The sequence below is a fragment of the Mirounga leonina genome, unplaced genomic scaffold (assembly GCF_011800145.1).
Source record: "Mirounga leonina isolate KUSES-001 unplaced genomic scaffold, KU_Mleo_1.0 Mir_168, whole genome shotgun sequence".
NCBI classification, from domain to species: domain Eukaryota; kingdom Metazoa; phylum Chordata; class Mammalia; order Carnivora; family Phocidae; genus Mirounga; species Mirounga leonina.
This window is the reverse complement of record NW_023270426.1, coordinates 60,225,553-60,248,700: the sequence shown is the minus strand read 5'-3', so window position 1 is coordinate 60,248,700 and position 23,148 is coordinate 60,225,553. Positions and strand designations below refer to the sequence as shown.

Below are 23,148 nucleotides of genomic sequence, written 5' to 3'. Positions count from 1 at the left end.
CGTTTCTCTAATTTCTCTTTCTACAGTTGCATTGTTAGTGTATAAGAAAGCAACTGATTTCTGTGCATTGATTTTGTATCCTGCCACTTTACTGAATTGCTGGATGAGTTCTAATAATTTGGGGTGGAGTCTTTTGGGTTTTCCACATAAAGTATCATGTCGTCTGCAAAAAGAGAGAGTTTGACTTCTTCTTTGCCAATTTGAATACCTTTTATTCCTTTTTGTTGTCTGATTGCTGTTGCTAGGACTTCTATTACTATGTTGAACAATAGTGGCGAGAGTGGGCATCCTTGATGTGTTCCTGATCTTAAGAGAAAGGCTCTCAGCTTTTCCCCATTGAGGATGATATTCGCTGTGGGTTTTTCATAGCTGGATTTTGTGAACTTGAGGAATGTTCCCTCTATCCCTATACTCTGAAGAGTTTTAATCAGGAAAGAATGTTGTATTTTGTCAAATGCTTTTCCTGCATCAGTTGAGAGGACCATATGGTTCTTCTCCCTCCTCTTATTAATGTGTTCTATCACATTGATTGATTTGCAAATGTTGAACCACCCTTGCATCCTGGGGATAAATCCCACTTGGACGTGGTGGATGATTCTTTTAATGTATTGTTGGATCCTATTAGCTAGGATTTTGTTTAGGATTTTGGAATCCATATTCATCAGGATATCGGTCTGAAATTCTCCTTTTTGATGGGGTCTATGCCTGGTTTGGGGATTAAGGTAATGCTGACCTCATAAAATGAGCCTGGAAGTTTTCCTTCTGTTTCTATTTTTTGAAACAGCTTCAGTAGAATAGGTATTATTTCTTCTTTGAATGTTTGGTAGAATTCCCGAGGGAGGACGCCTGGGTGGCTCAGTCGGTTAAGCATCTGCCTTCAGCTCAGGTCATGATCCCAGGGTCCTGGGATCGAGTCCCGCATCGGGCTCCCTGCTCTGTGGGGAGCCTGCTTCTCCCTCTGCCTCTGTCTCTCTCTCTGTCTCTCATGAATAAATAAATAAAACCTTAAAAAAAAAAAAAGAAGCATTCCCCAGGGAATCCATCAGGCCCTGGACTCTTGTTTTTTGGGAGGTTTTTGATCACTGCTTCAATCTCATTACTGGTTATTGGCCTATTCAGGTTGTCAGTTTCTTCCTGTTTCAGTCTTGGCAGCTTACAGGTTTCCAGGAAGGCCTCCATTTCATCCAGATTGCTCAGTTTATTGGCATATAGTTGTTGATAATAATTTCTAATAATTGTTTCTATTTCCTTGGTGTTAGTCGTGATCTCTCCCCTTTCATTCATAATTTTATTAATTTGGGTCCTTTCTCTCTTCTTTTGGATAAGTCTGGCCAGTGGTTTATCAATCTTATTAATTCTTTCAAAGAACCAACTTCTAGTTTCATTGATCTGATCTACTGTGTTTCTGGTTTCTAATTCATTGATTTCTGCTCTAATTTTAATTATTTCTCTTCTAATGCGTGGCTTAGGCGTCGTTTGTTGCTTTTTCTCTAGTTCTTTAAGGTGTAGAGTTAGTTGGTGAATTTGGGATTTTTCTATTTTTTTGAGTGAGGCTTGGATGGCTATGTATTTCCCACTTTGGACTGCCTTTGCAGTATCCCATAGGTTTTGGACCGATGTGTTTTCATTCTCATTGATTTCCATGAATTGTTTAAGTTCTTCTTTGATTTCCTGGTTGACCCAAACATTCTTGAGCAGAGTGGTCTTTAGCTTCCAAGTGTTTGAATTTCTTCCAAATTTTTTCTTGTGATTGAGTTCCAGTTTTAGAGCATTGTGGTCTGAGAATATGCAGAGAATAATCTCAGTTTTTCGGTATCGGTTGAGACCTGATTTGTGACCCAGTGTGTGGTCTATTCTGGAGAAAGTTCCATGTGCATTCGAGAAGAATGAGTATTCTGTTGTTTTAGGGTGGAATGTTCTGTAAATATCTATGAGGTCCATCTGGTCCAATGTATCATTCAAAGCTCTTGTTTCCTTGTTGATTTTCTGCTTAGATGATCTGTCCATTGCTGAGAGTGGAGTATTGAGGTCTCCTACAATTAATGTGTTGTTATCAATATGACTCTTTATTTTGGTTAACAGTTGGCTTATGTAGATGGCTGCTCCCATGTTGGGGGCATAGATATTTACAATTGTTAGATCTTCTTGTTGGATAGATCCTTTAAGAATGATATAGTGTCTTTCTGTGTATCTAATTACAGACTTTAGTTTAAAATCTAATTTGTCTGATATAAGAATTGCTATCCCAGCTTTCTTTTGAGGTCCGCTGGCATGGAAGATGGATCTCCATCCCTTCACTTTCAGTCTGGATGTATCTTTAGGTTCAAAATGAGTCTCTTGTAGACAGCATATGGATGGGTCCTGTCTTTTTATTCAATCTGCAACCCTGTGCTGTTTTATGGGAGCGTTTAGGCCATTCACGTTGAGAGTGATTATTGAAAGATATGCATTAATTGTCATCATGTTGCCTGTGAAGACGTTGTTTTTATAGATTGTCCCTGTAAATTTCTGTTGTAGATCACTCTTGGGGTCTTTCTCCTTTTATAGAACCCCCCTTAATATTTCTTGCAGGGCCGGCTTAGCGGTCACATATTCTTTCAGTTTCTGCTGGTCGTGGAAGCTCTGCATCTCTCCATCCATTCTAAATGAAAGCCTTGCTGGATGAAGTATTCTTGGCTGCATGTTCTTCTCATTTAGTACCCTGAATATGTCTTGCCAGGCCTTTCTGGTTTGCCAGGTCTCTGTGGATAGGTCTGACGTTATTCTGATGTTCCTCCCTGTGTACGTAAGGAATCTCTTCCCCCTAACTGTCCTTAAGATGGCTTCCTTGGTTCTAAGATTTGCGAGTTTTACTATTACATGCCAGGGTCTTGGCCTGTTTTCCTTGATCTTGGGAGGGGTCCTCTCTGCCTCTAGGATGCGAATGTTTGTTTTATACCCCACATTAGGGAAGTTCTCAGCTATGATTTGCTCAAATACATCTTCTAGTCCTCTCTCTCTCTCCACTCCCTCCGGGATTCCAATTATTCTGACATTGGAACGCCTCATGGTGTCACTTATTTCTCTGATTCTATTTTCATGGATTCTGAGTTGTTTTTCCCTGGCCTCCTCTTTTCCCTTTTTATCTATTATATTGTCCTCCAGGTTGCTTATTGTCTCTTCTGTCTCAGTTACCCTAGCTGTTAGATCATCTAGATTGGATTGGATCTCATTGATAGCATTTTTAAGTTCTGCCAATTCAGCTTTCATTTCTGCCCTTAGAGACTCTATGTTGCCATTAATTGATTTCTCCATTCTAGCCATTGTCTTCACAATTGCTAGCCTGAATTCCATCTCCGACATCTTGGTTATAACTGCATCCATTTGTAAATCTGCAGCATAAGTCATAATCTCTGAGTCTTTTCTGTTTTGGGGGCTCCTCCTCCTAATCATTCTGTTGATGGGTGTTTGAGGGAATGTATAGAGTCCAAATTATTGACCAGAACCCAGGCAAGATGCATCTGTTTTCTTGGGACCTTAGGGTTGCTGGCCTCTTGTTTTCCCAGCCTGTCTTCTGCAGGAGGGGCCTGCCGCACTGTTACTCAGGCAACCCTGTTTGGGCGGAGTTGCCCTGCCCCCCTGTGGCGGGGGATGGGCTCAGTGGGAATCAGTCTTTGGGGCTTTTGTTCTCTGGCGGCTTTCCCTGGCACCTTTCCGCGTCTCTTCCATGAGTCAGAGCAGAAGAGACCGTTTCCAACCCTCTGCTTCAGAGCAGAGAGATCACAGTCTGTTCTTCAGTGAGCTCTCCAGGCCACACCATCTCCGTTTCTGTCCGTGCTGCTATAAACTGCCCCGTCCTGGGTTGTGCGCCCCTCCACAGCGCCCCCAGTCATGCCTCCAGGTTGGAGCACATCTCTGCCCTTTGTGCTTCTAAAACCGCCAGCCGCTCCCAGTTCACCCGCGCGACCCTGCCGCTCCGGGTTTCCGCCCCGGGGGCTGCCCTAAAGTCCTTTCCCACCACTACCGGTCTGCGAGTCTGTGCCCTGTCCCCAGCGGGCGAGGCTGTCCCTCACCAGCGGTGTAGGATCCCCACGTCCAGGCACCCTCCCGCTGCCGTTTATCCTCCGATATCTGCCCACAGGATCACAGCTCTCCGCTTCGTACCTCAAAACCAACTGCCTGCGATATTCTGTTTGTAGAGATCAGATCTTCTTACATCTCAGGCTGGTTTCGTGGGTGCTCAGAGCGGTCTGGTAGATATCCAGCTCAATTCCGGGGACCAGTTGAAATAGGGTCCTCTACTCCTCTGCCATCTTTCCCCCCTCCGAACTGGAATCTGTATTTTCAATCAAGTTTTGGGTTTTAAAAATCACCAATAATAATGATCCTCTTCATCAACAGGAAAAATGTAGATGACCAGAAAAGCAACATTCTCTAAGTAAGATATCAAATATGAAATTCCAGTTAGCAAAATATGAATATGAGGTAAAAAAAAAAAAAACTGAGAACTGATTGCATTCAATTATACTTTGCCACTAAAACTCAATATCCATCAGAAAATGTTTGTTATTATAATTAGAATTTTTTTTTACCCTCATTACATTGTTGTGCTTGTTCAAAAGTCATAAATAGTTCAGAAAAGAAACTTAGCATTGGGGCACCTTGGTGGCTCAGTCAGTTAAACATCTGCCTTCGGCTTAGGTCATGATCCCAAAATCCTGGGATCAAGCCCCACCTTGGGCTCCCTGCTCAGTGGGGAGTCTGCTTCTCCCACTGTCCCTCCCTGCTGTTTGGGCGCTCTCTCACTCTCTAATAAATAAATAAAATCTTATAAAAAAAAAAAAAGGAACTTAGTATTTCCGATCCTTCCCATAGGCCCAATGCCACTCATGGTGGGATGAATAAACTTTATCAAGTTATCTAACTTAGCAGGACCTACGTGTTACAAACTCATTCAAGAGATTTTCCCTTGAAGCCATTAATCAAATCTGTTGTCAAAAATGTTCTAATGATAGGGCGCCTGGGTGGCTCAGTCGGTTAAGTGACTGCCTTCGGCTCAGGTCATGATCCTGGAGTCCCGGGATCAAGTCCCGCATCGGGCTCCCTGCTCGGCAGGGAGTCTGCTTCTCCCTCTGACCCTCCCCCCTCTCATGCTCTCTCTGTCTCATTCTCTCTCTCAAATAAATAAATAAAATCTTTAAAAAAAAAAATGTTCTAATGATATGAAGCATTGTTTTTGCTTCACAGGCAATGCTTTTCTTTACTAGTTGTACACCAAATGCAAATGTAATAAAATGTTAACAGTGGTATCTCTGGGTGGATAGAATTATGGATGACTTTATTTTAATCAAGAAATCAAAAATAAAAGATTAACCAGTGTTCACATAATACATATCATACTATATCTTAATGTGGGAGAACAGAAACAGAAATTTGGCATTGAATTTTATAATGAAATTCACAACACATTTAAATATCCATTAAGTATAAAAAATATAACAAACATAGCATATAATTATCAAATATAAAAAACCTCACTCACTTTACTTATAGCAAATCTTGCCTCCAGTCTCCACACTGAAGTCATTGCTGCATTTTGAAGATATTAGAGTTAAGTCAGAGGTGCCTGAGTGGCTCAGTCCATGAAGCGTCTATCTTCGGCTTCGGTCGTGATCTCCGAGTCCTGAGATCAGGCCCCATGTCGGGCTCCTCACTCAGCAGGAAGTCTGCTTCTCCCTCTCCTTCTCCCCCTGCTCGTGTTCTCTCTCTCAAATAAATTAAAAAAAAAAAAAATCTGAAAGAAAAGAGTTAAGTCAGTTACAAAATCTTGAAATACAAAATTAAGACCAAAAAAAAACAAAAACAATGCCCCTAGTTCTACAGTATTTAAGCCTATCAAGTGTTAGCTGAAATTAAGATTAACCATGGATTTCATATATTTTTTAAAAGATTGCTGATACGGTTTTTCTTACAACCATACACCAAAATTTTCAGTTGAGATGGCTTGCCTTTTTCTTCTCAATAATAATATTGAGTATTTTGATATGTGAAAAACTCCAGACTTGGCAGTAATTTTTACATACCACATCAATATTAAATATCTTGATAGTGATGATCATTTGTCAGTTTTAGACAGAGTTCTTGAGAATGAGTTTAATCCTTTGTACAATAAGGTGCAACAGCCATTGAATATAAAATCCAAGAAACAAATACCGTAAAGACAGATTTCTATTTGAGCTCTGACAAAACTATAAAAAGGGAAGGGGGAGCTAGTTACTCTGTCTACTTGGAATTTTATTCAGTTGTGCCAACTGAGTCTAGTAGAGGGGTTAGGAAAAGGGAAAGGAGATAACAGCAGTGGGATGTTGTTCTGGGCACAAAAAGCAGCATGTAACTTCACATTGGCAACAGCGAGACAGACTAACAAAGGGGACAGAAGATGTACTTGACAGGAGTACAGAGAGTTAGCAGATGAGCAGGAGGAGATGGCATATGAGACGTAGGCTAGGGTGCAGTAGGAGAGAGCCTTGGTGGTAAAGATGAATAGCTTAAACTTAATGCAAAATACAGTAAGGGCCTAGTGAGACAAGTTCAGAAGACCAAGATAGCAGCTACAGTACATTTCAACTTATCTAAAAGACAGATTTTTAGACATGGAATTTTAAAAAGGGAGGTTACAAAAGTCAGGTGAAAGAAAACATTTAGTCCAAAATTTAGTCCAAGTGGTTTTTTTGTTTGGTTTTGGTTTTTTCTTTTAGACAGGAAAGCATAGGGGCACTTGGCTGGCTCAGTCAGAAGGGCATGTGACTCTTGATTTCAGGATTGTGAGTTTAAACCCCACGTTGGGTGTAGAGATTACTTAAATAAATAAACTTAAAAAAAAATAAAACATAAACAGGAATTTAAAGGTGCCAGCGTTGTTTGTTTGTTGTTTGTTGTTTCTGGTGTTTCCATAGTTGGAATAAATAGGAGGTAAACAAAAGGAAGCAAGTAAACTCAAGTTTAGACACTTAAAAAATAGTTATGTGACTAAAACCAAAGTGAAGAAAGGTGATAATTAGGATAAGTGAGTATGATCTTAAGTAAAAATGACAGGGGATAAAAATTTCCTGGCAACTTGTCAGTTACCAAAGTGTTTAGGAAGTCATAGTAAAAAGAAAATGAAGAGAAATAGCAAAGTAAATAATAAAGGCAATAACTTATAATATCCTAAAAGCTTCAAAGAGAAGGAATAATGCACTATAATCACAGGAATGAATCATTTAATATGGTAAAACAACTTTCCAAACTACAAGTAAATCTCTTAGGGTTCTTTCTGGTTAAATGCAATTCTAGTTTATTTAAACAGCTGATTCTTAATTTTTCAGAAATAAGTTATGTTCCAACTAGAAAAATTTTACTAAAAATTCTGAAGAATTCAGCTATTGTTCACTAGCCCTTAAGAATTTAAAACAAATTTATTAATGAACACCTAATTGTCTACTGCACTTTTATATCCACTTCTTGTCCAACGTCATTTGAATGCTTAATAAATATTATTTAACCTTAAGGCTGAGAAGAGGACATTTTAGCAAATTCACCATTTTACCACTAGGTGGCGAAAAAACCCAAGCAGTATCTGTTACCAAAGCTAGTACAAGATCCCAAGCACTTGAACAACAAGAATTTCCGCCAGGTGTCAACCAAGAGGAGAGAAAAAAAAAAGACTATTTTTCCCACTCAAATACATAAATTCATAGTTTTAAACATAACCATCTAAACTCTGTTAGAGATAAATGGCCTGCCCATTAACTCTCCAAATACTTCGAATATTTATATATAATGCTGAGTCCAAGATAAATGCCTTGTCAACTAAAATCCAACTAAATAAAATTGTTTCTTCCCCCAAAAGCAAGAAAACAGCAAGACCAATGAGTACAGTCAAAAAATCTTCCAAAGTGTATTTGTTTATGAATATATAGTTCCAGATTCATATTTTTCCTTCTACATTTCCCTCTTAGAAACAGTTCTGCTGATTGCAAAAATCTAGATTTTTTTGCCATTTGTTACCAAAATGTTCACAATAAAGAGATAAATGTACTTGTCTTTAAGATGTATTAGGAGAATTACTATGTTGAACAGTCTCAGGCTATTGGCTTTGTAAAAATTATTAGAACTTTACAAAACATAGCTCTATTATATACCAAATCATGCTTTAAAAAAAAAAAAAAAAATCTTCCAGGCTTCACTAATTTCTAACAAAGATTTTTCTATTATGTTGTGAACGTGATGTCAACTAAAACACTGTGTCATGCTGCTTCTTTTAAGGTGGTACTTTTTTAGGCCGAACTCCATTTTTAATCCTCTGGACACAGGAGTTGTAATCATGTCATACACTGCACATCTAGCTGTAGGTGGTGTCTTTAAAAAGTCTCTTTTCTTCCTTCTAGGAAGTGGTCAGGCCTTTTTCCCCCTGGTGTCATCATGCAAACAACTTGGTTGCTTTTCGTTTCTAATTAAGAGATGGAAGAAAAAAAACAGTTGAGAAAGCGAAGCCTACTGATTTAAAAAACAAAACAAAACAAAACAAAACTTATATAGTTGCTTCTCTTTCTTGCTCCTTATAGTATTCTCTTGTAAGGTTCCTTTGGCCTCGCCTGAGTTCATCTCCACACTGCCTACAACGCACTGCTCTTTTTAAAACTCCAAGTCAAGAATGCTCTTGTCTATGATCATTATTTCTTGTCTGGTTTTTATTACGTTTTCTTTTGAAATTCGGTAGATTATGCTCAGCAACCCCAGTCGCTTGCTCAACCGGTTTCTTTCACCCCTTTCCCCATCTCTCTTCACACATCACTTATTCCACCTTCCATCCAAGCAGTGGGCAAAACCCTGCAGTGCCGGTAACGCACGCTTCGGCCGGTCACTCAGCAGTTTATCCTCACTTGGCTTTGCAAACACCTTCCCACCCCACTCTTTCATTATCTATTAGAGTGTGCTCGGTAAGGGGCACCAGATAGCACGTCGAGGGTTTACGGTAGCCTGCCTACCAATAGGAGCCCACAATGAAGAGAAGTCAGGTTCAACCTCCCGACAGCCCCACTGTCTTCTTCCCTTAGCTGTACACCTACTGTACCCGCGAGCGAGCGAGCGAGCGAGGGAGCGAGCCGGGCGCGAGAGGGGACGCGCAGAGAGGGCGGACAGCAGCCGCGGCGTGCGCATGCGCACTGGGGTTGTTTTTCACAAAGCTGCTCTTAAAGTGAGCTGGCAGCCTCCAGCCGCCCGTCTTTGTAAGGAGACCACTGAGACTTGCAGGATCGTGGAGGAGCAGCCTCCCTGCTGCCCTGACTTTTTAAGAAATCTCAATGAACTATTTGTAAAGAATCACTGATCTTGCCTGCAAGCTTTTTGCACGGCAAAGACATCGATCAGTGTTAGGTGAAGATCACATTTTATATGTGATCTTGACTTTTTTGTCTTACATTATATTTTTATAGATTTTGTTATAAACATGGTGCTGGGAAAGGTGAAGAGTTTGACAATAAGCTTTGACTGTCTTAATGACAGCAATGTCCCTGTGTATTCAAGTGGGGATACAGTCTCAGGAAGGGTGAATTTAGAAGTTACTGGGGAAATCAGAGTAAAATCTCTTAAAATTCATGCAAGAGGACATGCGAAAGTACGCTGGACGGAATCAAGAAACGCCGGCTCCAATACTGCCTATACACAGAATTACACTGAAGAAGTAGAATATTTCAACCATAAAGACATCTTAATTGGGCACGAAAGAGGTAAGTTTTTATATATTATTCAGAAGTAACTAGACCTGTTTTTCTTTGGGAAAGTACCTTTTCAATTTGTCTGAATTAATGTAATTCTACTCCTGGCATAACACATAGCAGTTAGATAAAGATTAGCAAAGTTGGAAGATTTGGGTTCTCCTTGACATTCATCGTGGGTTAAGCCGTAATGCATGCAGGCATCTGCAAAGTGACTGCAAACTGCACTTACTCAACTACCTCTATACCCGGCTTGGTCTGTGCCATACGCACTTGCAATACCTTTCTACCTTACTTGTAAATTCTACTTAAATCCCATTCAGTTATTTTACTAATAAGTTTTCAAATGAATTGCCAAAATCTGCAGTGCAATATTCGATTTTTTCCTTGCACTTTGCAACCCTAGATCTTAAAAGAAATGGAATAACATTTTTAAGTGGGTTAATAGGTGGTTTTCATTTTTAATACTGACACGCAAAATACTTTAAGGAATTCATCATTGTTCTTTGATAAAGGATTTCTGTGGCTTATTTTGACATATGGTATCGACACCCCACGTGTTTTTTCCCTGTTCTCTCCAGATCCTTTATAAATTTACATCAAGCATTCTCTCTCTTAAAGGACAGTATCTATCATTATGATGGGTTTCAAATCAGTCTTAGAAACCATTTCGGGTCAGTCCTCTTCTTTTCCGAGTATGATGCCTAACTTTGGAACGTGCATTCAATGAAACCCGTGCCAGTCAAATGGAATTGAAAAGTATTCGGCACATTGGATTTGATTTTTGGTTAGAAAAGGGAGATAAAGGGTTGTCAAGGGGAGAAGGGGTCCTGAGATTTCCAATCTATTGTTTAAATGGTTACATTGTGGAAATATAGGAGACTCTAAGCTTGTTTTTCCAAGTTTCCACCCTTTGTTAGAAGCGGTTCAATCCTGTTTCGGACCAGTTCTGGGGGGTGGTGAGGAGGGGCGCTTGTTCTGCTCTCAGCAGATTGGTTACACGCGTCAGGTGGTGGCGATGACTTAATTCCTAGCCCAAGAAGAATATAATGTTAAAACTGGTTATGTAATTTTATGCTTCTCCTTTTTAATGCAGTATTTAGCTCAAATGTTGACGATTTTTCAGTTAGTACAGGACATCTTTAACCTTTTTTTATGTTAAAAAATACACATCCCTGAGGAAGTGCTAATTGAACTAAGACAAGTGTCGAAATGAAGGATGCTATGAGTTACGGCATGTAATTCCTTTTTTTTTTTTTTTTAAGTATTAAGATGAAATCAGTTCTTTAGTTGGCTTTTCACAATTACACGTAGGTAATCTGCATCCTGAAATAATTTTTAGTTAATCTTTCCAAGCAGTAACACTGGTAAGAAATGTAAATGCCGAATGACAGCCTTGGTATTTGTTGAAAAGCAAACACATATGAGTTTGTGTTTGAACCTTTCTGGACATTGCAGGGTTTTTTATAAAACGGGTAAGAAACAAAGGTTTTGAGGGAGTTCAGGCTTGCAATGGGATAAAAGTAGAATAACGACTTACGGTGACAAACACAATTTCATTAGTTGCTCCATGATTTCATGGTAAAGGAAAACTATGTACCCCGTACCCCACGAGATGCCCCTCAACCCCTGCAAAGCGTGGACGAGCTCTTGGCTGGAATAGTTTCAATGACTTAAAAGTGGGACCTCTCAAACTAGCCTGGTAACTGAGACCCCGCCCCGGGCGCCCGGCGATAGGCGGAGCCGCGTTTGTTAGCCTGTTGCTAAGGCGATGCCAGGCTCTGATTGGATTGGGCGCGGGCGGGTGGGGAGAGTGGGCTCGCGCCGGTTGGGGCGAGGCTTGGAACCGGCGTGCGCCGGTAAAGGTCCCTCCAGAGCGGCTGCCCCCGCCCCTATTCGCGTCCCTCCCGGAGCTTCTGGGGGCGCCGTGACTCGTGTCACAGAATGTTGTCGCCCCTCACCTCGGCCTGCTTTTGGGGCCCCGGAAAGAAGGGATCTCGGGCTTCAGCAGAGTAGATGGGGAGAAGCTCCTGCTGGCCTTACAGGTGCCGAAGGGCCCCTGGGCGTAACTTTAGCTGACAAACCTGGCAGAAGGAACTTGGGTAGGCAGGGTTAGCAGGACCCCATTTTCCTGTTTTTCGGCTGGAAGATGTCAGGTGGTTTCTATAAACGATCATTTCCTCTTAGCTGAAACAAAGCGTGTTCCCCGACCTATGCAGTCACCAGAGCGGCTACCTTGATTGACCTGAGGGGACAGACTACACGTAAAGGCTGTCCAGGAGGGGAAGGAAAAGTGAACATCGAAAGCTGGATGGGGGCCTCGGCGAGTATCCTCTGACCCCTCCCCATTGTTTCCCAGAGACCGTGCAGCCCTGCCCCCACGCACCCCCCGCCCCGTTTTCCCTCACCACACTGTAAAGGTGTCAGGGTGGCCCGAGCCAGATCGAACCGGTCACCGGCTGGGGCGTGTATAGCGGAAGCGCCGCGGTGCCGTCGACCCGCCCCCAGTCCAGCAGGCTAGGTTGCGCGAGCGCGAGCGCGAGCGCCGCGCGACGTATGCCGTATGTATAGCGGAGCGCGCGGGCGGCGGCGGCGGCGGCGGCGGCGGCGCGCGGGCGGGCCGGCTGGGATCTGCTCGCGCCGGTTTAGGCCGGTCCTCTCCTGCTCCGGTCTAGTTCTTGATTGACAGCCCGGCACTTGTTTACCACGGCGCGGCCGCCGCCGCTCGCCTCAATGAGACTGCTGAGCTGGCACAAAAAGGGAGCGAGAAGGGAAGAAAAGGAGAGGGAGGCAAACTTTGGGCGCCTTCGAGGGGAGCGAATTTAAATGGCCCCCCACTCACCAGTCAGTTTTCGGTGCTGAAATTCGTTCAGAGGATTTGCAGAAGGGGCGAGGGAAATAGTACTGAGATTAAAGAGAATCATTGTGATTTCTGAATAAAAGTATCCGCATATAGACGCTTTTTCCCCCTTTTCTCTTTTGATGTAAGGGAAGCATCACGTTCTGTAGCTTCAGTACTTTGGTGTGGAAAAGTTAAATGACAATACCAATTTCATCTACTTTCATGGTTAATGTTGGCTTCTACGCTGAAAAACTATATCACTAAGACATTTATCTAATTATACTATCTACTCAGAAGGCTAAAAAAAGAATCCAGAATCCCCTCCCACATTTTCGTTAAATATATATATTTTGGAGAAATTTTAAAAATACTTGGCCTAAAGAAAATGGGTTATAAAATGAAGGCAGTTAGAAACAACTTAGTGTTCATTTTTCAAGGATGTGGAACAGTGTTTCCCGGTAAGCAGGCACCTTTTAAATCTTAAGATATATTTTTTATATATGCAAATTTCTAGCTGTTGCTAGGACAGACTTAGTGTGATCATTTTAGGTTCAATAAAGAATTTTTATTTTTAGCTCTGAAACTGACATTAAAATCAGTGTTCCTTTTTTCTTTTTAACGTCAACATTTGATGAAGTTTTCTAATGGTTTTAGAATTGTAACATTCATGTCATCTGCATCAAAACTGACAGACCTTAAAGGTTTGCACAATTTTTATTTTATATATAGTCTTAGGATAAAATATTTAAGTAAACCATTGGAGACAAAGATAACCCTTAAGTGAGAGATTTGAGCTCTGACTCTTGTTGAACATACACTGTATTAGATACAGATGCTTTACAGTTTGGGTCATTTACCATTAAAAAACTGCCTTTAAGGGTATAAGTATTGATTATCCCCACCTTACAGATGAGGCAACAGAAGAGTTGGGATTTGTAGTTCAAACAGAGGAAGTGAGAAAAGTTAGAATTAAGATCTCTCAGACTCCAAAACTTGTGGCCTTGATTATTATAGGAGTACCTTTAAGTATTGGCACCGGGAAGAGTGTGCAAAGCTTTAATATCAAGTCTTTTGTTTTCTTTTTCTGTTTGTCTTAGATGATGATAATTCAGAAGAAGGCTTCAACACTATTCATTCAGGAAGGCATGAATATGCATTCAGCTTCGAGCTTCCACAGACGTAAGTATTATGAGTAACAGGCATTTTTCATAAACCTCCATTCTTTTAAAGTTAAAATTATTCTAAATTTAAATATTTTTAGTTTAAAAAAAAAAACCCTTTTCATCACTGAATGTTGCTAGAGGAAAACAATACACTACAAAAAGAAGCTGCTTTTTAATGTAGCCTGGCAAAATTATAAAAGGAGAGCTCAATTCTTATTAGTACTCTGTCTCCAAACCTATGAGGTCTTTAAAACTTAAACAGTATTTCCTGTACCCTGAGTATTGGAAGGTGCTAGTCTGAATGTAAGCACTTTCTATTTTATTGTCAGTTGAAATTAGCAGAAGCATAGAACTTACAAGTCTCTTATTCAGTAATTTATAAAAATCCAGTGTTTTATCTTTTCTGCTAATGCTAACCAACAGCAGTAAGGTAAAAAGATAAACATAATTAGGAATATCCTAACTTTAAAAGTGATGTTCTTTTGATACGAATTCAGTAGCTTCTGTGCGAAGAGCTATTGAAAAAGTCACAAACAAGAGTGATACTATGACCTGGACTTAAAAGGAAACACCCATCAGATAACTGAATATGAGGCATGGAATATAGTATGGAAAAAGGAAGGTGGTTTATTCTTAATGTAAAAGTAGATCATCAGAAGAGATTATACCCCCCCAATTTTCTTAATAATCTTTGTTAATTCTAGTACTTGAGTTGTTATATGCGGATAGAACTCATAAATGGTATTTTTCAGAGTATTCTATTTACCATATTTACCTAACATCATTCTAAATGTAATGCCCTACTTTTAAGAGAAATACTGTAAGTCTGTGAATATAATGCTTATATTGGGTCTGAATAATTTCTCTATAAACCAAAGTCATTTAAAATAGACTTTGGAAGACTAACATAAATACTGCATTTTACTTTTCTGTGCTATACACGTTAATGTAGAAGTCCAAAATGCAAAAAAAAATTCTGTAAAAACCACTACTTCTCATGTTAATCTAAGTTAGTAAATAACTGGACACTAGGCATTTTTCTAATGAAATTATGAAAAAGAGACTAAACTTAATTGAAATAAAACCTTCCACAATTAATAAAATCTGGGAGAGTTGAAAACCAGTTCTGATTCTTTTGATACAGATTAATAGAAATGTTTCTTTCTCTTATTAAGCCTATAAAGTTAGAAAACATGGCCAAAAAGAGAACATGAGAAAACTAGAAATGGAAAAGCAGCTTTTTAGATTTTTAGTAGACTTTATAAAAGGTGAAATTTTTGAAATTAATAACAGCTGTTCCAGGCATTTTTTAGACCTTCTTAGTTACTATAAAAAGAGAGAAAATTCCTAGTCAGTCTGTAGAATTTCTCAGTAGAAATACTAAAACCATTCTTAACTTTGTTTTTAAATTTTCAATCTTTAAAGAATTGATTTCCAAACTTTCATAATTTTGCCACCAGCTTTAAAAGTAGCCTCTTCTTAGTTTAAAGGAATTGTATTCTTCTGGCTTTTTAAAGCAAAATTTCTTTAATACTTTAGTGTTAGCTATTGTTTTTTGGAAAACAGGTTTTTTTTTTTCCCCAATGACTTATCCCTTTGGAAATTAAAAAAATTCTGTTTGATACCTCATTGGTACATAAACAGTGCAATATAGTAACACTTCTATGCTGACCTACTGTATAATTATTAAAAAGAGGTATAAAATTAATATATTGAACTTTATATTCTGCACAGACCACTTGCTACCTCATTCGAAGGCCGACATGGCAGTGTGCGCTATTGGGTGAAAGCCGAATTGCACAGGCCTTGGCTTCTACCAGTAAAATTAAAGAAGGAATTTACAGTCTTTGAGCATATAGATATCAACACTCCTTCATTACTGGTAAGAATTGACTGAATTCTTCATTCTTTGTTTTTGGCATATAAATACTAAAGAATAATCACCTAAACTATGCAATCTGTATAATTTTAAAATAGTGATTTTAAATTCCATAAATATTAATTTATTTTTAAAAATACAGTCAAGAGCACACAAATTAGTGAAGAAAATGCTCATATTTTCTGACATTGTAATAACTTTAAGAAAATTTTAAAAGTAAAAACAGCATATGGTATGAAATAACTCTCACTCGGAAGTTAAAAGAATAACAAAAAATAGATCTATTCCCTGGATAATTTTAGTAGAGGAGGAACGGTAGTATCAATTATTATAAGACAATATCACTTACTATGAAAATATCATAATCTAAAATTTGAACTGCATTGCATATTCCAATATAGGGATAGTTGTCAAATGATGGGGAGATTGTCACTTTCGTGAAAAAAAAGAATTCTATTTTAAAAGAAATCCTTTTTAATTGCATTTTTTCATGAGATCAAATTTGACTTTAAAAACTTTATTTGGTTTAAACAAGTGATAACATCTTTAAGCAAATAAGAATCTTAAAAATGAGAGTTTTCCTTTTTTCACATAATGATTTTTACATTCTCGAAGAAAGATGTTAACATTTGGGATTATAACCAAGTTGCTTTCCAAGCTGCCTTTTTTTTTTTTTTTTTTTAAGGCAGTTGAAGTGGAATGTGGAAAGGGTTTTTTTGTTTGATAGGTTGTTTTTAATTACTGTATATGTAAATAATGTGAGCTAAAACTATGTTTATGGCATATGATGTTAAGCCCTTGGATGGAGATTTATATAAAGACAAAAATTATTGTATAATTCAGAAGCCATTGATTAGTTTTTTAAAAAAGTATATTTGAATACACTTGGAAAAAAGCTACATTGCTTGTAATTTTAATTCTCCAAGAATTTAGGGTTTTATTTTAAAACATTCTGTTACACTGTCCTAATTTGTGCATTGACCTTTTTCTCTAAATTTATTTCTTACAGTCACCCCAAGCAGGCACAAAAGAAAAGACTCTCTGTTGCTGGTTCTGTACCTCAGGCCCAATATCCTTAAGTGCCAAAATTGAAAGGAAGGGCTATACCCCAGGTATGTATGAGATGGATTCCCAATGAAAATGATCTTTCTTCACTTAGCTTTTGTGTATAAATGTATAGTATTTTTACTAAATGCAAACATAATACAGTATTCTTTGGTAAAATAACCCAGTTTTCTTTCATAAGTGGGAATGTAGTGTCCATTTTTAAATAGCTACTAGAAATGAATAGTTCATTTTTATAATTCTAAGTTACCTGCCACTTTTGGGACTGTTTTTCATCCATGTAGTCCATTGAACGTTCAGACTTTGGCTTAACAATCTACATTTCTGGAGTTTTGGTTGTTTTTGCTTAACAGTAGATTCATATTTTTTTCCCTCTAGGTGAATCAATTCAGATATTTGCTGAGATTGAGAACTGCTCTTCCCGAATGGTAGTGCCAAAGGCAGCCATTTACCAAACACAGGCCTTCTATGCCAAAGGGAAAATGAAGGAAGTAAAACAGCTTGTGGCTAACTTGCGTGGGGAATCCTTATCATCTGGAAAGACGGATACGTGGAATGGAAAGTTGCTGAAAATTCCACCAGTTTCTCCCTCTATCCTCGACTGTAGCATAATTCGTGTGGAATATTCACTAATGGTAGGTATAGATTTAAGGGTTTGTTGTTTAGTATTAAAGTCATGAGGATATCATTTTTTCTTATTCCAGGATTTGGTTTTTATATTCTATATCTGATATACACAAGTATATGTAAATCTGTGAGTTACAATTACTAATTTATGTCACATGTAAATGTGCCACACAGTATTATATGTAGTGGAGGAATTTTTCTTGTATGTTCTATGTATATATAAGTAAATGAAGGCCTAAGATAACGTTAAAATTGGGTTACTAGTTTTTAAAAAAAGAAATAATGCTTGTAATTTTAAACCTACCATCTCCTTTCAATGTTTAGGTATATGTGGATATTCCTGGAGCTATGGATTTATTTCTTAATTTGCCCCTTGTCATTGGTACCATTCCTCTACACCCGTTTGGTAGCAGAACCTCAAGTGTAAGCAGTCAGTGTAGCATGAATATGAACTGGCTTGGTTTATCCCTACGTGAAAGACCTGAAGGTAATTTGATAATGCATATTTAAGCCTAATTTCTTTATTACTATTTTCAAGAACATAATTTTGCTAATAATATTTTATGACTAGATAAACTTTTGTCTGTATCTGTAGGAAGTAGATGTGTCCCTAATGTCAGATTTAAAACCCATATCCCCCTAGTTTTAATCACAAAACAATTACTATTTTTACCTTGACATTCCTTTTTAATATCTACTATTCTGTGTATTTTGACATGCATAAGAACATGCTGTTCGAATTGCGTGTATCTTTTTCCTTCAGCACCACCCAGCTATGCAGAAGTGGTAACGGAGGAACAAAGGCGTAACAATCTTGCACCAGTGAGTGCTTGTGATGACTTTGAGAGAGCGCTTCAAGGACCACTGTTCGCATATATCCAGGAGTTCCGGTTCTTGCCTCCACCTCTTTATTCAGAAGTAAGCACAACTCCTCAAGTCTGAAATGGGCTGACTCTCCTGGGAAATATAGCATTACAGACTTCTTAAAAAATACATTTAGGTTTTGATTAACATCATATTTAATAGAGAAACATAACCTAGAGCAACAGGATTAAACATTAAATTTAATAAGTAGGATTCTTATATTATTGGGGAAATAGGGAATAATTAATATGTTAAAGCATCAATAGGAGTGGCATTTTGCAATCATGAACTAATTAAGTAGCTAGAATTTATCTTATCATCCTTTTCCAATTTAATTCTTGCACATTTTTACATTCCCAGTCATAGGGAAAAATAACATTTGCAAAAAATATGTTAGACAAACATTTCTACACCATTTATTTTTATTCATCTCATATTGACCACTAAGCATTTACGTGAGTAAAACATGACTCTTACTTGGGAGAAGCTCACAGACTGATGAGAACAAATTTAGAAGCAAAATATTCCGTAACAATGGGATAGGAATGCACACAGTTCATTTGAAGAGCAGTTCATTAGGCCTTGGAAATCAGGAAGGCTTCCCTGGGAAGGTGATTGTTAAGTCGAATCTTCAGAATACATCTTAAATATATGTTGTGCAGGGCTTTAAAGTTGGCCTTGATACCCATAATAATGCCAAGTAATTTTGTAAATACACTAGAATCGACCTTATCCTTTTGGTTATCACAGTTTAGCTATTTAACAATGAAATATTAATTCCCAAATAAGACCCGAATGGGATTGCTTCACTCTGCAAGAAATTGCTGCTTTCCCCCCCTTAATATCATGACTAGAAGAGTCCATTTTCCTCCAGAGGTGGTTAATAGAAGATCCACTTTATTCCTTGATTATAGGATATTTAGAATTTGTTCTTGCAAATAATTCATTAGCCATAATTTTTCTATCCCACAATTCCATTTCACAAAGTTTTCCCTTACATGCTAAAAATGTTCTCCCACTTAGTACAGATTTCATTACTACATTTTTATGCCAATGTTGCTATCTTAAGTCAGTAATTCCTGATTTGATCTGAGACTTTCTGGCTGTACAACAGGCATTTTAAAAGAATGGCAATCTCAGTATCCACTTTTAAGCAATTTGTGGCAAAATTCTACTACCTTAAAGTGAACTAAAGATAAGAGAATTAAAAACTTTTAAAATCCTAAATTGATTCAGAATGTGATTCAGTTAATAGTTACATAGAAGGGGGGAAGTTCCAGATTGTATTAAAGTGTTTTTCTCTTAAGTCATTAAAAGTTACTTGCTTTTTTTCCTTCAAAAATATGTTTTACCTAAAGTTTTGTGAGTCACTTTGGATTGTGCCACATTTAAATGCAAATAAAAATGGGTCTTGTCCAAAAGATGTTTCAGTAAAAGAAATGTATTAAAGCCAACTAGTTGCCTTCCTGTGCCCATTCTCTCTGTACCTGAGAAGCAACTGAAATATATTCATTTTGCTTAAATGTATGTGCATATGAAAGTCTCTCTAGTCATAGAGAAGGTGGGCAGACTCTAGAGCATTTTGGGTTCAGCACTGCTATTTCTTGATACAGTTTTCCTAGGCCCTCTCTGGGGTTTTACATTCACAGGTTATTACTTCAAATAAGCTCCAAGAACATTGTTTACACAACTGCATTCTTCCCAAAGCCTAGAAAAGAGATGAATTGACTTTTTTGTAAAAGGATGAAAGGGATACTTTACAAAAGGAGATCATTACTATGAAAATGTTCTCCACTGTATATTTGAATCTTAAGTACTACTAAATGCTGAGTGAAACACCGTTCCCTGGTAAAATTTTACCATTAGCTTTTGGGAAAGAAAACTATTTGGGCATACCTTTATAAATTTTATTTATCTAGTAATTAAATATCAGACACTTTATAGATAATACTAGTATTCTTTTCTCCCTTCCCCTACATGCTGTGTATGTTCTTTCTGATTCAATTCCTCAGTAATACTTAACAATGTTCGTCATTGCTGCATTTTTACTAGACTTTATCAAATCACTTTGTAATTTTTTTTCACTTTTTTTTTTTAGATTGATCCAAATCCTGATCAGTCAGCAGATGATAGACCATCCTGCCCCTCTCGTTGAAGGAACACTTGGTTAAATCAAGTTGATGTGGGTTCTGAACTGTATCTCTTCCCAGCTGAGGACAGAGAAGTATCTTGGAGACACGTTTTCAGAGGAAGTGGAATTGCTTTTGCCCAGAAAAATGGCAAATACATGAAACAGCCAGTGATCATGCTTTAGAAGCCTACAGCAACATTCTGGGACTGCTCCAACATGCTTGAAGATCTAAGCTTTTCTCCTTTAAAACAGGCACATACTAAGAGCAGTCTTCTTAGCCTATGGTCATACGTGTCAAGACACCACGTTGTAAAGAGGGATGATTTCCTTCTTTTTATTTGAAAATTTGCACATGCTCAATGCTTACATTGTGCAGTTCCGATGTCACTACAGCTTTTTTTTTTTTTCCATTTATGCCAGACTCTTGATACTCTTTAAAACTTGTTTGTGGTCAGCACAACAAGGAACAAAAGAAAGCTTTGAAAAAACTTTAACATGAAAAAAACGCACTGACTTTTTTTTTTTTAATTTAATATAGCCTGGACTTTACCTGCGTATGCACATGCTCAGAAATGTCCTACTAGGCTGACCATGTATCACCTCTTCAGCTTGGATCCTATTGTGGATTTATTTACAAACATCAAATGCCTTCAAGCCAATCCTTCTTGCTGTATGTTTTGCAGCCTACTGTAGTAGATACGCAACAGATATGTGGGAAAAGAGATAAGAGGAGGAAGCTAATAAGAGACTTTGTCAAGATTGTATACCTTCTTGGTTTCTTTTAAGAATTTGTTGCCTTTCTACTATTACAGCAAAGCAGCATTTTGTTACTGACTGCCTAAAATCACTTAATCTCAGGTGAACGCATCACTTGCCAAACTGTTGGAATGCTATTTGTGTTTTGTTGCACTGTTATTTTGTTTGTTTGGTTGGTTGGCTTTTTGGAGAGGGAAATTTGGAAAAGGGACATACACAAAAGTGATACCCCACCCACATTCCCTTTTTATCATTACATGAAGAAACTAGCAGAGCTAAGAATGGAGTAAAGATAGGCAGTATGGCAGGCACCAGCAAAGAGTTAAGGGCTTGTTGCTCTTAAAAATTATTGTTATTTTTATTATTTTAAGAGTATGGAAATTTTCCAGTCACTGGAGAGGAGGAGAAAGTGCATTTATTTTTATAACAGAGTTACTTAATTACCTCCAAAACACATATGTTGGAAATCATTTTTGCTGGTGCAGAGTGTTTTAATGAGCAGGAATATATATATATATTCAGGTTACGATTAGAGAGCTTAATTTATACATTTCCTATCCTGCTCAAGCTTCTCAGAGCTTGAAAACCCAAGTTTATTCTAAAACTGTATAACTTCAAAATTATAAATACTAGAACGTGTGCTGGAATGAGAACTGTTTTCTATTTTTGTGGTTTTTCTAGTGAAAGTATTTTTTCCATTACCTAAAGAACATTTTGCTAAACATGAGAAACCACTCACTTTGAGTATATATAGATAAGAGCAACCACATCAGTAAATTATAGTTTATATTAAAGATAATTTACAGTTGGCTCATAACAAATATACCAGCATTCATGATGACACTTAAAAACCATTTTCCAAGGTACCAAGTGTACTGATGGTCTTATTTTAGAAGGAATTCAGCTCTGATGTTTTTAATGAAAATCAGCATCTGTGATGTTGCAACATACGTGTGAAATGGGTGTTACATCTATCCTGCCATTTAACCCCACAGTTAATAAAGTGGCTGAAAATAGTAACTCTGGCTTGGTGCTTGACCTGGTTAAATACTGTCTTAAAGCTTCATACAAAACAAATAGGCTTTTCCATAAGTGGCCTTTAAGAAAACATGGAAGACAATTCATGTTTGAAAAATGCTGACAGGGTGAAGAAAGCCCAGCGTAAAAACGAATCGCGTTTTAAGTGATTCAGTAAAGGGTTTGGGCTCCCGTAGCAAACTAATACTAGATAATAAGGAAATGGGGGTGAAATATTTTTTTATTGTTGTTAAATCATTTTGTGAATGTCCCCCTCAAAAGAAGCTAATGGAATATTTGGCATAAAGGGCATTTGGTGGTTTTATTTTTGTTTGGGGGGGATTGTCTGAAAATCCCTTTTCTCTCTTATGTCTGACTAGGGAACAATTGTTGATATGCATAGCATTGGAATACTTATCACCATATACTCTTATAAATAACACATGAAGCAAGAATGACCAATATTCTGATAATTGGCACTGGGTCACAAAATAAAATGTGATTAAATTTTAAATATATAAAACTTTATCAAATAAAGTTTTATTTACCCCATTAAAGTATTTCTTTACTTTCTTATTTAGAGGCATTACTTTACTCTTTTCTAAATATTGGTCAATTCCTGACATAAGATGTGAGGTTCACAGTTGTATTCCAGTATTCAAGATAGATTCCTGATTTTGCAATGAGGAAAAGTAAAATCCAAAACATTAGCAAAACAAAGTGCAATATTAAATGTTTGCTTTATAGATTATATTCTATGGCTGTTTGTAATTTCTCTTTTTTTTCCTGTTTTATTTGGTGCTGAATATGTCCTTGTAGGCTCTGTTTTAAGAAAACAATATGTGGGAAATGATTTAATTTTTCCTATTGCTCTTCCTTGTGGAAAATAAAGTGTTTTGTTTTTTTCTTTTTTGTAAAATTGTTTGGAGAGTTATTTGAATCTTGATCATGTCAGTAACTCATCACACATGCAAACACTATTTGGACTACAATTAAACTCTATTGTAAGCCAATCTGGATAAGAATTGGTTCAAGCCACCAAAGAGAATTACTGAAGCCTTAAAGGA

General features: G+C 37.7%; 2 protein-coding genes across 7 annotated transcripts in view; one reads left to right on the top strand and one right to left on the bottom strand.

Moving 5' to 3' along the window:
• Positions 1-6,697, bottom strand: part of LOC118016997 — a 74,763-nt gene extending 68,066 nt beyond the window's left edge. For 4 of the 5 annotated variants that reach the window (XR_004681008.1, XR_004681007.1, XR_004681006.1 and 1 more), the window contains exon 1: positions 5,522-6,697. The gene's annotated coding sequence lies outside the window, so the exon portion shown is untranslated. Of the gene's footprint in view, positions 1-4,143; positions 4,188-5,521 lie in introns of those variants that run through there. The other variant, XM_035014851.1, reaches the window with a different exon arrangement.
• A 2,483-nt stretch (positions 6,698-9,180) lies between these two features.
• Positions 9,181-22,787, top strand: ARRDC3 (arrestin domain containing 3). Of its 2 annotated transcripts, XM_035014849.1 has the most exons (8): positions 9,181-9,749; positions 13,677-13,758; positions 15,477-15,624; positions 16,631-16,733; positions 17,065-17,321; positions 17,638-17,800; positions 18,077-18,231; positions 20,276-22,787. In XM_035014849.1, the coding sequence occupies exons 1-8, from the start codon at positions 9,470-9,472 to the stop codon at positions 20,330-20,332; spliced, it is 1,245 nt and encodes a 414-aa protein (XP_034870740.1). In that variant the 5' UTR covers positions 9,181-9,469; the 3' UTR covers positions 20,333-22,787. The 2 variants fall into 2 exon arrangements, with proteins under 2 accessions (XP_034870740.1, XP_034870741.1); XM_035014850.1 differs by lacking the exon at positions 15,477-15,624 and having other exon boundaries at positions 9,424-9,749.
• Positions 22,788-23,148: the final 361 nt, after the last annotated feature.

Excerpts from the sequence above, each read along its gene's own strand:
- ARRDC3 (XM_035014849.1), top strand. The coding sequence starts at position 9,470 with ATGGTGCTGGGAAAGGTGAAGAGTTTGACAATAAGCTTTGACTGTCTT. Across the intron at positions 9,750-13,676 it reads CTTAATTGGGCACGAAAGAG|ATGATGATAATTCAGAAGAA; the intron begins GTAAGTTTTTAT and ends TGTTTGTCTTAG. Across the intron at positions 15,625-16,630 it reads TCAACACTCCTTCATTACTG|TCACCCCAAGCAGGCACAAA; the intron begins GTAAGAATTGAC and ends TATTTCTTACAG.